Below are 17182 nucleotides of genomic sequence, written 5' to 3' on the forward strand. Positions count from 1 at the left end.
ATATTTCTTAGGGTAACATGGTGGCGCCTCAGAGAATCCCCCAGAAACAAAACTCCTTTGCCAGAAAGTCATATATTTAAAAATTTTTAATCACAGAAAGAAGTGTCTTACAGGTAGTATACTTTCCTGTTTTCCCATGACTCTTTCTCTAAACTGTAAGCTCACTGAGGACAGTGATTAAGGTATTTATCTCTGTCTCCAGCCCTAGTAGAGCATTGCTTAAAAGTAGGCACTCAATAAATGTATACTGAGGGAAGAAAGGAAGTCACATAATATAAGGCTATTTGCTGCTTTCAAGTAATTCTATACATTTCTATAGAACTAAGCTTTAAAGATGAAAGGATTGGGCAGCCTGGGTGGCTCAGCAGTTTAGTGCCACCTTCAGCCTAGAGCGTGATCCTGGAGACCCGGGATCGATTCCCCCGTCGGGCTCCCTGCATGGAGCCTGCTTCTCCCTCTGCCTGTGTCTCTGTCTCTCTCTCTCTCTGGGTTTCTCATGAATAAATAAAATCTTTTAAAAATTGAATGAATGAATGAATGAATGAATGAATAATAAAGGGTTGAGAAAGAAGCTATTGAGGAGAAGGCATTTAAGCACATTAAGAATACACATATTTTAACAGGTAGACAGCTTTTGGTACAGTGAGAAAGGGAAAACATTCCAAGTGGAGGTTATATAGCTCATGAGAAAAAGCACAGAACAATACACAACACATGTGGTGTGATCAATGAATTGGTAGTAACCTGGTTCATAGGAGGTATGGAAGAGATGATAAGCTGAAATATTTTACCACAACCTTATGTCTAGACTCAGTAAGGACTGGAGAATCGTTTAAGTATTTTTTTTTTAATAGGGATGTAACAATTTGAAACTTTAATTTAGGAATATTATTCTAGAAACAATATGAAAAATACAAAAAAAAAAAAAAAAAAAGCCACAAGCAAAAGGGTCAATTAAAGAGGCCACTGCAATAGTCTAGGTTAAAAAATTAAAAAAATAAATAAATAAAAAACATTTAAGGATGAACTGGACGATAAAGATGAGACACAGCAGAGAAATATATTTCCCAATTTGAGTGACCAAGAAGATAATGAGGACATCAAAAAAGAGAAAGAAAATAGGTGAATATGCCAGATGGACAGTGGGGATTTGTTTCAGACAAGACACAGAATCCCAGGAATATACAGTCTAACAGACTGCAGATCTATAACAGATATATAAACATATGTAAGTGTGTATTTATGTGTGTGAGAGAGAGACAGACACACAATGTGAGCCAAGCAACAGCCGTAAGAAATACAAATAAAAGATAGGAGAATGATTTTATCCCTACTTCACTATATATCAAGTTCTCTTTAAATTTTTAAATGTGGGATGCCTGGGTGGCTCAGCGGTTGAGCATCTGCCTTTGACTCAGGGTGTGATCCTCAAGTCCCGGGATCGAGTCCCACATCCGGCTTCCTGCATGGAGCCTGCTTCTCCCTCTGCCTATGTGTCTGCTTCTCTCTGTCTGTGTCTCTCAAGAATAAGTAAATAAAATCTTTTAAAAAAAATAAATACATAAAAATAAATTTTTAAATGCACTAAACTTTAACTAAAAATGACCACTTACCTGTACTTCTCTGACCACCTGCAAACAATCAGGCAAGGAGAAGCCAATAGGAAGACCAACTTTAGCTGGTGTTTTGAATTTGTCTCCTATCTTAAATGGGACATCATCAAGGTAACTGAAAGTCCCTACAATCAAAAATAAAGTAGAAAATATCAGCAAAGAACTTTATTATTTGTTTGCTATAATCTTATACCTAGGATACAACATTAATTTATGCTATCCTAAAACTAGAAGTTATAGAGATTTGCTCCTCTGACTGCTTACCTTCTCCTGACCCTAGATTTCTGTGGAGGAAATCTTACTTGCGCCTACTTGATCTTATTAGGGTTTATTTTCAATTATACTTAGTGTAAAAGCCAAAGTACTCACAGAAGCCAAAAAGGCCTCCCCAAAGCCCACCATCCCTCTGTTCGCAACTCTTTCTTACCTCCTTGCTCATTGCACTAACTCATGGTAATTGTTCTTCAACCATGACGGGGTCAAACCCACCTTAAAAATCTTCAGTGGCTACTTCCCCTATCTGTAATATTTTTCCCCTTAAATATTCACATGACTTATTCCTTCGCCTCCTTCAAGTCTTTGCTCAAATGTTACTCTCTCATGAGACTTACTCTGGCCACTATATTTAAAATTACTACCTGTTCTTCTTAAAAAAGGGGCGGGGGGGGGGGTGCCTGGGTGGCTCAGTGGTTGAGTGCCTGTCTTCGGCTTACCGCATGATTCTAGGTCCAGGGATCAAGTCCTGCATCGGGCTCCCTGCGAGGATCCTGCTTCTCCCTCTGCCTGTCTCTGCCTGTCTCTCTCATGAATAAATAAATAAAATCTTTTAAAAAATTAAATTACTACCTCTCACTGCAGTACTCCCATGTTACCATCTATCCTTTCTACCATAGCACTTACTACATTCTAACATACTAAATAATTCATTTTTAGATTATATTTATTGTCTGGTCCAATAGAATGTAAGCTTCTTGCAGACAAATATTGAAGTCTATTTTATTCACTAATGTACTGTCAAAACCTACACATATTAGGCACTTAATAAATACTGCTGAACTGATAGAACCTCCACAAAAGAATCTTGACTAGGATTTCTCTACTTTAGAAAGAATAATTTCTAATTAATACAAAAAATTACATTTTTTAAAACCATATTCTGTAACAGATGTGGAAATATTCAAGAAACAGCAATTATGAAAAAAGGAAAACTAGGGACACCTGGGCTCAGTCAGTTAAGCGTCTGCCTTGGCTCAGGTCATGATCGAAGGCCCTGGGATCCTACCAGCCCCTTGGGCTTCCCTGCTCAGCAGGGAGTCGGCTTCTCCCTCTCCTTCTGCCCCTCCTCCCTGCTCTTGCTCTCTCTCAAATAAATAAAACCTTAAAAAAAAAAAAAAAAAGGAAAATCAGACAAGAGCATGGGAATCACAACAAGATTACCAGGAGACATAAACATCTACAACTGAACTGCTTTAACTCCCTGAAGGTTCTCTGCCGAACAGCTGAATCATACAGAAAGACCAGGACATTATCACTCATTTATAGGGTCAGACAAAATAAGAGAGGCTCTTGTATATGTCTCTCACTACCTATACACTCCCAATTGTACATGGTTTCTTTTCTGGACCAGGTTTGGGGGTTAACTTACTGGCAGAATTACCAAGGACAATGAAACAGTTCCTGCTTTTTGACTATTAATAGCTAGCAAAATAAGAATTACTTCTGGGCCTCACACCGGTATATTTTCTTGAATGTTCTTGGACAGAATAATACAATTTAACAATTTTTCTGGGGAATAACCATAATTATTAATATTCCAAGAAAGTTTCTACTTGGTCCTATCTTTAGAAGTACTTTCTCAGATGGCAATGCCTGTCATATTCCCACCCTTTTTCACTTGATTATTTCTAGTCCTTTAAGAATGAGCTTAAGAATTCCCTTCTTGGCAGCCCTGTGGCTCAGCAGTCTAGCGCAGCCTTCAGCCCAGGGCATGATCCTGGGGACCCAGGATTGAGTCTCGTGTCGGGCTCCCTGCATGGAGCCTGCTTCTTTTCTCTCTCTGCCTGTGTCTTTGTCTCTCTCTCATGAATAAATAAATAAAATCTTAAAAAAAAAAAAAAAAAAAAAAGAATTCCCTTCTCAATCTCAGAACACCCAGTTCATACTAGCTTGTCAGGTCTTACCACTCTGTATGAATAACTTCCTTATACTCCGCCTTGAGACTCTGAGTGAGAATTTGAGAGAGAAATGTTTCATATCTACACCTCCCAATTTCAACATATTATCTAGCAGATAAGATGCTCAATAAGAAAAGAACAAATAAAAAAGACATGGTCTCACACTTCTTTCATATTTAACTCTCACTCCTATGCCTAACTCACATTCAATTAATATTTATTACAATTCAAAATGGTTTACCTAAAATGGTAAGGCTACTCATAAAAATACGCCCCACCAAAATATCCGGTATCATCACAGCTTGCCAAAAAACAAGCATTGGTTACAAAACTAAAACCCTCTGTCACTTACAAAATTCTTTTTTTTTTTTTTTTTTAATTTTATTTATTTATGATAGGCACACAGTGAGAGAGAGAGAAGCAGAGACATAGGCAGAGGGAGAAGCAGGCTCCATGCACCGGGAGCCCGACGTGGGATTCGATCCCGGGTCTCCAGGATCGCGCCCCGGGCCAAAGGCAGGCGCCAAACCGCTGCGCCACCCAGGGATCCCTACAAAATTCTTTATATTGTAGAGATTAAAAGCAAAGTTCTCTCTAATGTAAAAAAAAAATTTTATCTGTCTTCCATGGAAAAAAGGTACTCAAATTTTACTGAAAATTAGATTTTTAACTTTATCTAGTGTCTTGATATGGAGACAAAGCTGAAACTAGCATTTTCTAAGAAGCACTGGAAAGATTTACATTTAATCACAAAATTCAGTCTTTCATTTCAGAATGTTCATTCAAAGCAGGTTAATTACAACACACACACAAATACACATACTGAAAAAATCCTACCCATAACACAAGCATATATGATATACAAATATAAGAAAACTCATCCACAATAAACTAACAAAATTTTCTTAAATGAACAGCTCTATTGTAGAATGGTGATGGGAGCAGAGGAAGAAACTATCCACAAAAAAGTAATATAGTTAAGATACCTGAACCAAATGAGACTATCTTTCAAAGAGTGTTTAGTTTCCTTGCCTACCTTTCAGTTAGGAAACTGTGACAGTGCTGTATACACTGACGACTTATATTCTATAAATCAAAGTAGGCCCTGGCTTAGGGACAGAAAGATCAAATATTACACCTTTAAACAACTGCTATTTCTCTTCCTTAACACCAATTACAGGTTTCTGCTTTAAAAAGCAGTTTCATTTCACTAATAACGCCAATGCCAAGGTCATCTGGCACAACCCTCTAGCCTTCCCTGGTCTTAGTCCTTTAACCTTTGTTCGTAGGAAATGAGCCAACAGTTATGTGATTACTGGGGGGAGGAGGTAGGAATAAAGGGCAAAAAGGCATTTACGTGCACCTGGCTGGCTCAGCTGGTAGAGCAGGGGACTCTTGGGTATAGACCTTATTTTAAGATAAAATAATATTTGAGGGTGGCTCAGTCAGTTAGGCATCCAATTCTTGATTTCGGATCAGGTCATGATCTCCAGGCCACAGGTTGAGCCCCCACAGGGCTCCACATTGGGTGTGGAAGCTGCTTGGGACCCTCTCTCACTCTCTCTCTCTGCCCCTCCTCCACCCCACCCTGTCACCTGCATGTAAGCACTCTCTTTTTTTTTGTTTTGTTTTGTTTTGTTTTGTTTTTTTAGCACTCTCTCTTAATAAAAAGAAAATCTTTGGGACACCTGGGTGGCTCAGAGGTTGAGGCTTCGGCCTAAGGGAGTGATCTTGGGATCCTTCCTGATCCAGTCCCACATCCCGCTCCCTGTGGGAAGCCTACTTCTACCTCTGCCTATGTCTCTGCCTCTGTCTTTATGTCTCTCATGAATAAATAAATAAATCTTAAAAAAAAAAAAAAAAAAAAAAAAAAAAACAGCTCGGGCAGCCTGGGTGGCTCAGCAGTTTAGCGCCGCCTTCAGCCCAGGGCCTGATCCTGGAGACCAGGGATCAAGTCCCACATCGAGCTCCCTGCATGGAGCCTGCTTCTCCCTCTGCCTGTGTCTCTGCCTCTCTCTCTCTCTCTCTCTCTCTCTCTCATGAATAAATAAATAAAATCTTAAAAAAAAAATCTCGGGATCCCTGGGTGGCGCAGCGGTTTGGCGCCTGCCTTTGACCCAGGGCGCGATCCTGGAGACCCAGGATCGAATCCCACGTCAGGCTCCCGGTGCATGGAGCCTGTTTCTCCCTCTGCCTGTGTCTCTGCCTCTCTCTCTCTCTCTGTGACTATCATAAATAAATAAAAATTAAAAAAAAAAAAAATCTCTTAGGGGAACCTGGGTGGCTCAGTGGATTCAGTGGATGGAGCATGCAACTCGATCTCAGAGTTAGTTCAAGCCCCACATTGACTATAGGGATTACTTAAAAATAAAATATTTTGGGATCCCTGGGTGGCGCAGCGGTTTGGCGCCTGCCTTTGGCCCAGGGCGCGATCCTGGAGACCCGGGGTCGAGTCCCACGTCGGGCTCCCGGTGCATGGAGCCTGCTTCTCCCTCTGCCTATGTCTCTGCCTCTCTCTCTCTCTCTCTTTCTCTCTGTATGACTACATAAATAAAAAAAAAAAAAAAAATTAAAAATAAAATATTTTGGGATCCCTGGGTGGCGCAGCGGTTTGGTGCCTGCCTTTGGCCCAGGGCGCGATCCTGGAGACCCGGGATCGAATCCCACGTCAGGCTCCCGGTGCATGGAGCCTGCTTCTCCTCTGCCTGTGTCTCTGCCTCTCTCTCTCTCTCTCTGTATGACTATCATAAATAAATAATAATAAAAAAAAAATTTAAAAAAAAAAAATAAATAAAATAAAATATTTTAAAAATAAATAGCTAGGGACACCTGGGTGGCTCAGCAGTTGAGCCTTCCACCCAGGGCATGATCCCTGAGTCCCAGGATCGAGTCCCACGTCGGGCTCCCTGCATGGAGCCTGCTTCTCCCTCTGCCTGTGTCTCTGCCTCTCTCTCTCTCTGTGTCTCTCATGAATAATAAATAAAAATCTTAAAAGAAAAAGCTAAATAGGTAAAATCCTTTTTTTAAAAAGATTTTTTATTATTTATTCATAGAGACACACACAGAGAGAGAGAGAGAGGCAGAGACACAGGCAGAGGGAGAAGCAGGCTCCATGCAGGCAGCCTGACGTGGGACTCGATCCTAGGTCTCCAGGATCACACCTCAGGCTGCAGGCGGTGCTAAACCGCTGCGCCACGGGGGCTGCCCAGTAAAATCCTTTTTTTAAAAAAAGAGGCATTTAAAGAGATGGCAACAAAGCAAGCAATCTTTTGAATGGACAGAGAATACCATAAAATATTAATGATGATGCTATGTGGGTTATAAAGAATATATTTTGCAAATAGAACTGACTATGCCTTAGGAATTAATTCATTTTTATAACATATCAAAATATGTATCTAAAGACATCAACTTCTCTTGTTTCTCAATATATCTTTTTTTTTAAAATAGATTCAATAAAACTTAATTCACTACATGGCCCAGAGAATTAAATACTGTGACTAACAAATGTCCAGCTTACCCAGATACTTCTAGTTTCAGTCTTTATTACTGAATATCTTTCTAAAATATCTGAGCCCGCATTTTTTAAAAAAAGATTTTATTTATTTATTCATGAGAGATACAGAGAGAGAGGCAGAGAGAGAGAAGCAGGCTCCTTGCAGGGAGCTCGACGTGGGACTTGATCTCAGGTCTCCAGGATCCCGCCCTGGGCCAAAGGCAAGCACCAAACCGCTGAGCCACCCAGGCATCCCATGAGCCCACTTTCTTAAGTTCAGTTTGGGAAAAGAAAAAAAGTACATCTCTGATGACTGGCTACAGCAGTTCCTTGAAGTCAGGTTCTGCATATCACTTTGATTTATGCCATAGTGGAAGAGACTAGGCTGAAAATAAAATATTCTCAGGATAAATCCTGGGAAGACTTCATTGTGTTTTCTTTCAGAATTTCTTTCTGAACTGCTGATGTGCTTGTAATCTTGTCACCTGCATATTTTCCTGAAACAAAGTGACAATTTCAGGGGAGAGGGGCAATGGATCCCTAATGGAGGATAGAAACTAGAATATGCGTAATTCAGGTTTTACTATGAATTCAAATTGAGAATTCAAATCAAAGTTTTTGAAAAAGAACATCAGTAAAGACCAAACTTAAAATTAAGTGAAAGATACAATTCCATGACTGGGTATCACTACCTAAAGCCACTGCATCAGCTTTACTTTTAAGATTTTATTTATTCATGAGAGAGAGAGGGGCAGAGACATACATAGGCAGAGGGAGAAGCAGGCTCCATACAGGGAGCCCAATGTGGGACTTGATTCCAGGACTCCAGGATCACATCCTGAGCCGAAGGCACACGCCCAACTCCTGAGTAACCCAGGCGTCTTGCGTCAGCTTTAAAATTAAATAAGAGGCAACTGGGTGACTCAGTTGGTTAAGCATCCAACCCTTGATTTCAGCTCAGGTCATAATCTCAGGGCTGTGGGCAGCCCGGGTGTCTCAGCGGTTTAGTGCTGCCTTCAGCCCAGGGCCTCATCCTAAAGACCCGGGATCGAGTTCTGCGTCGGGCTCCCTGCATGGAGTCTGCTTCTCCCTCCGCCTGTGTCTCTGCCTCTCTCTCTCTGTGTGTGTCTCTCATGAATAAATAAATAAAATCTTTTAAAAAATAATAATAATAATAATCTCAGGGTTGAGATGGAGCCCCAATGTGGGGTTCTGCACTCAGCAAAGAGTCTGCCTAAGATTCTCTTCCTCTCCCTTTGCCCCTTCCCCTGCTCATGCATCCACCCACTGTCTCTAAAATAAATAATAAACACATAAAGTTAGATAAATAGACACACATGTAGAGAGATGTACACAAAACTATACAGATATCTGCTATAGGATGGGATGTGAAGTCACAAGAAAATCCTATTCACACCCTAACAACAAAAGCCAGCTAATCTACAAAATCACCTTTTTTTTTTTTTAAAAATCACCTTTTTCATATCCAATGTCTGGCATTCAATCAAAAATAAAACACACCAAGAAGAAAACATAATCTATCAGTAAGAGAGGAACCAGTCATTAGACCCAAACTGAGGAATAGCCAAAATATTGAAATTATCAGAAAAATTTAAAGTAACTATAATAAATATGTTATATAGGATCTAATAGAAAAGATGAGTTTGTGTGAGCAGATGAGGAATTTTTTTTTTAAGATTTTATTTATTTATTCATGAGAGACACAGAGAGGCAGAGACATAGAGAGAGGGAGAAGCAGGCTCCCCACAGGCAGCCCAATGCAGGACTCAATCCCCGGACCCCAGGATCATGACCTGAGCAGACGGCAGACACTCAATCACTGAGCCACCCAGGCGTCCCGCATATGAGTACTAGAGAGAGAAATATAAAAGACAAAACAATGCTAGAAATGAAAATGCAGTATCAGATTAGAAAATCTTTACTAGTTCATAACCAGGCTATATGGATAACCAGAAAATACTTAGCAGAAGAAAGAATTGAGAAACTGAGGTTAGGTCAAAAGGAATTAACCATACTGAAACACAAAGGGGAAAAAAAAATGGAATGGAGCCTTAAGAGATCTTTAGGACAATATCAAAAAGCCTAATACATGTATGATTAAAGTCTCAGGAGGATAAGAAAGAAACAAGGGGGCAGAAGAAAGCGAAGAGAAATAATGGCTGCAAATTTTCCCAAAGTGATGAAAGATAACCCACAGATCCAAGAAGTTTAGCTAACTTCAAGCAGGATGAATACACAGAAAAATCATACCAAGGCACATCATAGAAACAATGCTGAAAACAAAGATAAAGAGAAAATCTTGAAAGACAGTGGGGGAAGGGGAGCAATAATTAAATGATGACCAACTTCTTTACACTGTAAAGCAGTAACAGGTCAACTTTTAAAACAATTCAAAGTAAAATACCTTTTTCTATCACTCAGCAGAAAAAGTATTTCAATATCCTAGGAAAAATTAAACCAAGGGCAAAATGAACGAACCTCCCTTAGAAGTTAGCTGGTTCAGGCACCTGGTGGCTTAGTGGTTGAGCATCTGCCTTTGGCTCAGGTCATGATCCCAGGGTCCTGGGATCGAGTCCCACATCAGGCTCCCTCTGCCTATGTCTCTGCCTCTCTCTGTCTCTCATGAATAAATAAAATCTTTAAAAAAAAAAAAAGTTAGCTAGCTCAATGGTCATAAATAGGACAGCAGGGCCTTTCAAAGGAAAGGGTTTAGTTTTATTAAGTATTATCTGATTATACAGATTTATTTTTTCCTAAATTAGAATGTCAAGGCATTTTTCTCAGATACTAAAAGAGGAATTTATTTGTTTGCTGGAAACTTTTTCTTAGATGAAACAAGTGGAAAATAAGTTAAAAACTAAAGAGCATTGACATTTTAAGCACCAGACTTCAAGAAAGTCCTGATTTAAAATAAGCCAAGGATCAGTTAAGCATCTGCCCTTGGTTGGGGTTCATGATCCAAAGGTCCTAGGATGGAACCCTAAATCAGGCTCCCTGCTCAATGGGAAACGTGCTTCCCCCTCTCCCCACCCCCCGCTCTTGCTCTCTCTCTCATAAATAAAATCTTTAAAAAAAAATACTAAGCCAGGGACGCCTGGGTGGCTCAGAGATTGAGCATCTGCCTTCGGCTCAGGACATCATCCTGGAGTCCCGGGATGGAGTTCCATACCAGGCTCCTTGCATGGAGCCTGCTTCTCCTGTCTCTGCCTGCCTCTCTGTCTCTCTCTCTCTCTCTCTGTCTCTCATGAATAAGTAAACATCTTAAAAAAACAAACAAAAAAACCCACTAAACTAAGCCAAGGGTTTGCATTTTACATAATATAAGAACAATATATATATATATATATATATATATATATATATGTATTTTTTTTTTTTTTAAGAACAGTATTTTTAAAGGTCTTTGAGAATTGCTTATTCTCTTATTCTGTTATCTAGGGATATGTAGTTATTAATGACAGTGGAAGTTCAACCTTAGCTAAAAAAAAGAACCTGAAGGTAAATCAAATACTAGTCAGAAGACAGAAGATAGCACAAGATAGAGTCAGCTCAAATATTTAAAAAGAAAAAAAGCAATTTAGGGATCCCTGGGTGGCGCAGCGGTTTGGCGCCTGCCTTTGGCCCAGGGCGCGATCCTGAAGACCCGGGATCGAATCCCACGTCGGGCTCCCGGTGCATGGAGCCTGCTTCTCCCTCTGCCTGTGTCTCTGCCTCTCTCTATCTCTCTGTGACTATCATAAATAAATAAAACAAAATTAAAAAAAAAAAAAAAATTTAATATCCAGTTATAAGAGCAGATGTTACCTCCTTGTCCACACCCTAAATGCCCTGGAAGAATTACACACACACATACACCTACTAACCCCAATGGGCCAGTCAGATAATACCTACCTTAGAGAGAATCAATCCATAGGCCTATAAGCTAGGCTGTGCAATCAGATACTTTAGCTATATGATGCTAGCCATTTAAACTGAAAGATCAAGTAGCACGCAGCATCACAACAGGATTGGCCATTTCTGACCCTACACATTCTATACAAACAAGCCAAGAAAGCAGGTCTACAAACAGAAGAATAAAAATGGAGCATGCCTGCAGAGAAAAGCAGTAAGAAAAGTCTACGCAGCTTCCTGAGAGATGGAGGGAATTCGAGCCTTAGTTTCCTGGCTAATTTCAGACTTGTAAGACCAAGTTCAACTTGACTTCCTGCACTCATATGTCAGTAAGACTGCTATTCTCCATCTCCTCCTTTTTTTTGCCTATTTCCTTTAATTTCTATTCCTTAAACTACAAGATATCTAAAAATAAGATTCTTTACTCTAAAAACTTTAAAGCTATAGAAATTCAAGTAGGAGTTTAGCAGTTTGAAGCAGAAGAAGCTGAAAAGAGAAAGAAAAATCTTTTCTCAGGGAAGCACCTGGGTGGCTCAGTTGATTAAGCATCAGACTATTGATCTCACCTCAGGTCTCAATCTCAGGGTTGTGAGTTCAAGCCCCATGTTGGGCTCCAGGATGGGCATGGAGCCTACTTGAAAGAGAAAGAGAGAGAAGGAAGGAAGGAAGGAAGGAAGGAAGGAAGGAAGGAAGGAAGGAAGGAAGGAAGGAAGGAAGGAAGGAAGGAAGGAAGGAAGGAAGGAGTTAAGGGAGAAAGAAAAATCTTTTCTCGAATTTTAGGTAGAATGTTTCACTTAATAAAATTTTGGTAAGGAATGTAAGGAGATGGAGGAATTTCTAAAAATTCTTTATTGATAACTTCAAAATTAGAATCCTCTCTCTAAAGTGTTTAGCTGGGGATCCCTGGGTGGCGCAGTGGTTTGGCGCTTGCCTTTGGCCCAGGGCGCGATCCTGGAGACCCGGGATCGAATCCCACATCAGGCTCCCGGTGCATGGAGCCTGCTTCTCCCTCTGCCTATGTCTCTGCCCCTCTCTCTCTCTCTCTCTCTGTGACTATCATAAATAAATAAAAATTTAAAAATAAATAAATAAATAAAGTGTTTAGCTGGAACACCATAACCTGGAGTCCATCTTATTTTCACTCCAGTCAAAAAGGACTTCCCAAAGTGTCAAGATACATTGCTTATCTTTTGAAATAAGTTCAACTTTTTCACTTTTGCTATTTTCTCTCCCCAGAACTTTCCTCTGTCCTTCGCTCTGTCTTCTCTTTTTCCCTAAAAAAGTGATCCAGAAACAACTTCAGATCTGCCTTTTACTATCATTTGAATACTTTGAAAGTATTGTCTAATAATCCTTAGACAATAAGAAACAGCTTACCTGGCAGATCTGATGCCTGACCTGCTATAAAGAACACAAATTCCAGATTCTGAGTAACTTAACTCCAGAAGGACTTAACAAAACACAAACAAATGATATATGTAAGCATATGCACAATAATTCTAAATATTAAACTGTTGTAAAAAATATATAAGTTAGAACCCCAATGACTGCTGCTGCTGCAGCCTGACTCAGTTGACTGATATGATCAAGCAACCAGAGAGCAGCACCAATATATTGTCATGCAGTCTGGCAAATCATTCTTACAAGGACATAATTTTTAAAATGAAGATCAGCTTTAAAAAACTTTTTTTTTTTTAAAGGGGAAGGAGAAACAGAGGAAGAGGGAGAGAAAGAATCTTAAGCAGGCCCAGGGCAGAGCTCAACATGGGGCTCAATCTCAACCCCAAGATGATGATCTGAGCAAAAATCAAGAGGCAGATGCTTAACCAACTGAGCCACCCAGGTACCCCCCAAAACCCTTTTAAAAAAACTATGTTGTTTGGATATTTCTGGTATTTAATTCTTCTACTGTATGAAAAGAGGGTCTAATTTTAACTTCTTAAGCACCTCCATTCCTCCCAAATGCAGATAATAAAGTTTATTAATGTATTCAATCCTGGAAGGTCATAACTTAAAAAAGGATGATAAACTATTCATTTCAAATGCAAAATTGTAGCTACCACTACTCAAATTTCTGTAATTACTAATCACGGTTTATCTGCAGTAATTATGTCCTATCACTGTGGGGCAGGGAGAGGATGACAGGGATGGACACTAAACCAAAACATTAAAAAAAAAAAATTAAGTGTTAACTATAGATTTAGAGTTTTTCCACACCTGAGATGGCAAACACCTATGACCAGAGAATAAGAAAGAGAATGTAATACTTCAAATATACTGCTGAAGGGAGCAGTTTAACGTCTGCCTTTGGCCCAGGGCGTGATCGCGGGATCGAGTACCACATCAGGCTCCTTGCAGGGAACCTGCTTCTCCCTTGGTCTGTGTCTCTGTCTCTCTCTCTCCACGTCTCTCATGAATAAATAAATAAAATCTTAAAAAAAAAAATAACTGCTGAAAAACAGTAAAAATAGGTAGGCTACCTACCCCTCTCTGGTAATTTTAAGTACAATAACCACAGAGACCCTAAAGTTTTATCTACTTAAATACTTCAATATTAAATTACCTGAAATCCACTGGAATGTATATGCTACACTGTTGTAGAACTTTTTCTCAAGCTGCTCATTTAAATAAACATAAAGAGGCACTTACACAATGCTAAGTGATTTCAAATCCTCTGATCAAGTCATAGCTTTAAGCATGGTATCTAACAGTCTACTTACCATGAATATCTCCACCCAACTTCTTAGAAGCCATTTAGAACCTGAAAAACAAAGAAATATTTTTAAGCACACGATGTTCTGGGGGGGTATAAACAAATCACTAGAGAAAACTGAGACTACAAAAAAGAAACCAGAGTACTGTCCTCAAACTTCTCAGTCCCAAAATCTCAAAAAAAGAAGAGAAAGGAAGAGATATCAGTTTTTCAGAGAAAAATTAAACATTTCTAAAATTTGCATGTTCTAATATATATGTCATATATAAGTATGAGAAAAATAACATACTAACCATTAACCAATTTATATATGGACTATCCAAAGGAAAAAATTACAGGCCACATACCTTCTTGACACAAACTACAAATATGTCAATAACAGATTTTAAAAAATCTCTTTTCATTCAGTAATGCAAACATAGACCTTATGCTGGCAAGTAAGTCTAATAGTAATTTAAGTGGGGAGTGAATGACAATCCTCAGTACTGTTTAATTAGTATAAAATTGTTTTAAGTGAAGGAAAAAACAAAACCACACACCTTGGCATTTTCACACCTTATAAAAGTAGGTATGAAGTCCTGTCTTACATAAATAATCTGAGTTCTTCAACCTGAAAGTCTATCACCCCTGATATGGTATTTATACCTCTAACTTAAAAATGTAAGCAGAAAAAAAAATAAGGTTAGCTATATGAATTTATGGTCTATTATCTATTAGCCCACATTACAATACACTGGAAGGTATCATACTGAAAAATAATCTACTCTCCAATGAAAGTTAAAAAAAAAAAAAAGGAAAAGGGTATTACATCTATCTTGTGAAAATTACTCAAAATGGAATTAAAGTCTGCACAGGGGTTTTTTTTGTTGTTGTTTTTTCGAGGTTGTTTTTAGAAATTAACAAGCTGGGGTGCTCGCTTCGGCAGCACATATACTAAAATTGGAACGATACAGAGAAGATTAGCATGGCCCCTGCGCAAGAATGACACGCAAATTCGTGAAGCGTTCCATATTTAAAAAAAAAAAAAAAAAAAAACAAGCTGGGGATCCCTGGGTGGCGCAGCGGTTTGGCGCCTGCCTTTGGCCCAGGGCGCAATCCTGGAGACCCGGGATCGAATCCCACGTCGGGCTCCCGGTGCATGGAGCCTGCTTCTCCCTCTGCCTGTGTCTCTGCCTCTCTCTCTCTCTCTCTGTGTGACTATCATAAATAAATAAAAATTAAAAAAAGAAAAAAAAAAAAAAGAAATTAACAAGCTGATTTTTTTAAGTTGTATTTATTTAAGTAATCTTTATACTCAAATGGGGTTTGAACTCATGATCCTGAGATCAAGAGTCTCATGCACTTCTGACTGAAGCAGCCAGGCACACCCATACACTTTTTTTTAATTAATTAATTAATTAATTAATTAATTAATTATTTATGGGGGGGGCGCAGAGACACAGGCAGAGGGAGAAGCAAGCTCCATGCAGGGAGCCTGACGTGGGAATCGATCCCAGGTCTCCAGGACCACACCCCAGGCTGAAGGCCACATTAAACCGCTGAGCCACGGGGCTGCCCTCCTATACACTTTAAATACACTGGATGGATGAAGTGACAGAGGCACCTGGGTGGCTCAGTCAGTTGAGCATCTGACTCTTAATTTCGGCTTAGATCATCTCAGGGTCCTGAGATCAAGCTCAGCATTGAGCCCCAGCCCGTCAGTCTCCACGCTCAGCACAGAATCTGCTTGTCCCTCTCCCTCTGCTCCTCCCCCTCACTCTTTCTTTCTCACTCTCTCTAAAATAAACTTTTAAAAATCTTAACTAGATAAATATGATACACTGCCATGACAACATGGACAAACTCAAATACATCATGCTAAGTGAAAGAAGCCACGCTCAAAAGGTTACACATTATATGATTCTACTTATAACAAACTATAGGAATAGAAAATAGGTGAAACTATAGAAATAGAGAAGTAATCTGGCTACCAAGGATTATAAAGGATAGAAAGTATCATGTAAGGAGCACCTGGCTGGCTCAGTCCATAGACCACCCAACTCTTGATCTCAGGGTTGTAAATTTGAGCCCCACAGTGGGTGTAGAGATTACTTAAAAATAAAATATTTTTTAAAAGTAATAAAATTTTTAAAAAGTGGCTGCCTTTAGGTGGTAGGACTAGGAATAATTTATAATATTTCTCTACAGTTTCTGAACATTCTAAGGCAAACGGGTATTTATTTTATAATTTCTTTAAAGTTTTACTTTATTTTTTTAACATTTTATTTATTTGAGAGAGAGAGAGACACAAGCAGGATGAAAGGCATAGAGAGAGGGAGAAGCAGGCTCCCCACTGAGCAGGGAACCCAATGCAGGACTCAATCCCTGGACCCTGGGATCATGACCTGAGCTGAAGGCAGAGGCTTAACCAACTGAGCCCCCTAGGTACCCCTAAAGCTTTTACTTTAAAAGTTTTAGTTTGGGGGCAGCCCCTGTGGTGCAGTGGTTTAGCGCCGCCTGCAGCCTGGGGTGTGATCCTGGAGACCCAGGATCGAGTCCCATGTCAGGCTTCCTGTATGGAGCCTGCTTCTCCCTCTGCCTGTGTCTCTGCCCCTCTCTGTCTCTATGAATAAATAAAATCTTTTAAAAAAAAAAAAGTTTTAGTTTTCCAGAATGATATGAGAACAAAATATTCTGTTACTCTAATTAATTCTCTCCAATGGAAAGTTAAAATTATAAAGTATATAGATCATCAATTCTCAAAGAAACAGCAACCATACTGAAAATGATTAAAACTTTTCCTATATGCAGAAAATATTTCATTGGCATGCATGCTACAGCGTCATCAAAATATACATAAATCACAATGCAGTCACACTTCTAAAACCAAGAAGCAAGAGTCTTTGAGTCTCAACCTTCACACACAGGCACATAATCAAAAATGTATTTTTCTAAGTCTCTGCTGGGGAAAAAAAAGCAGTATCTAAGCACCCAGCAAAGAGCTGCAACAGACAGGTGCAGAAAATGAACATTTTCATCTATGTGTCTCTAGTATTTATTAATATTGTGGGATAGCAGCTGTTTGAAAAAGTGGCTGTTTCTGAGAGGCAAATGGTTTGGGAGAAGCTGCTTGAGCTTCTGATTTAAAAAGTAATTTTGCAAATAACCCCCAGAAGAAGCTAACATCACAAATGTTTTAAGAAATTTCACCAACTTTAAATGGATTCTTTTTTTTTTTTTAAGATTTCATTTATTTATTCATGAGAGACACAGAGAGAGAGAGGCAGAGACACAG

At 39.3% G+C, this 17182-nt stretch overlaps 1 protein-coding gene and 1 non-coding gene across 6 annotated transcripts in view; one reads left to right on the forward strand and one right to left on the reverse strand.

The window, feature by feature from the left end:
* Positions 1 to 17182, reverse strand: part of UBAP1 (ubiquitin associated protein 1) — a 61812-nt gene that overhangs the window by 15130 nt on the left and 29500 nt on the right. For 4 of the 5 annotated variants that reach the window (XM_041763424.1, XM_041763427.1, XM_041763428.1 and 1 more), the window contains 2 exons: positions 13916 to 13956; positions 1614 to 1738 (listed from right to left, as the gene is read on the reverse strand). In XM_041763424.1, coding sequence (XP_041619358.1) covers positions 1614 to 1738; positions 13916 to 13949 — 159 coding nt within the window. In that variant the 5' untranslated portion in view covers positions 13950 to 13956. The remainder of the gene's footprint in view (positions 1 to 1613; positions 1739 to 13915; positions 13957 to 17182) is intronic. The other variant, XM_041763429.1, reaches the window with a different exon arrangement.
* On the forward strand, positions 14818 to 14924 carry LOC121496422. The gene has a single exon (XR_005989228.1). It is a non-coding gene; the product is annotated as a U6 spliceosomal RNA (small nuclear RNA).

The sequence above is a fragment of the Vulpes lagopus genome, chromosome 7 (genome assembly GCF_018345385.1).
Source record: "Vulpes lagopus strain Blue_001 chromosome 7, ASM1834538v1, whole genome shotgun sequence".
Lineage (NCBI taxonomy): Eukaryota > Metazoa > Chordata > Mammalia > Carnivora > Canidae > Vulpes > Vulpes lagopus.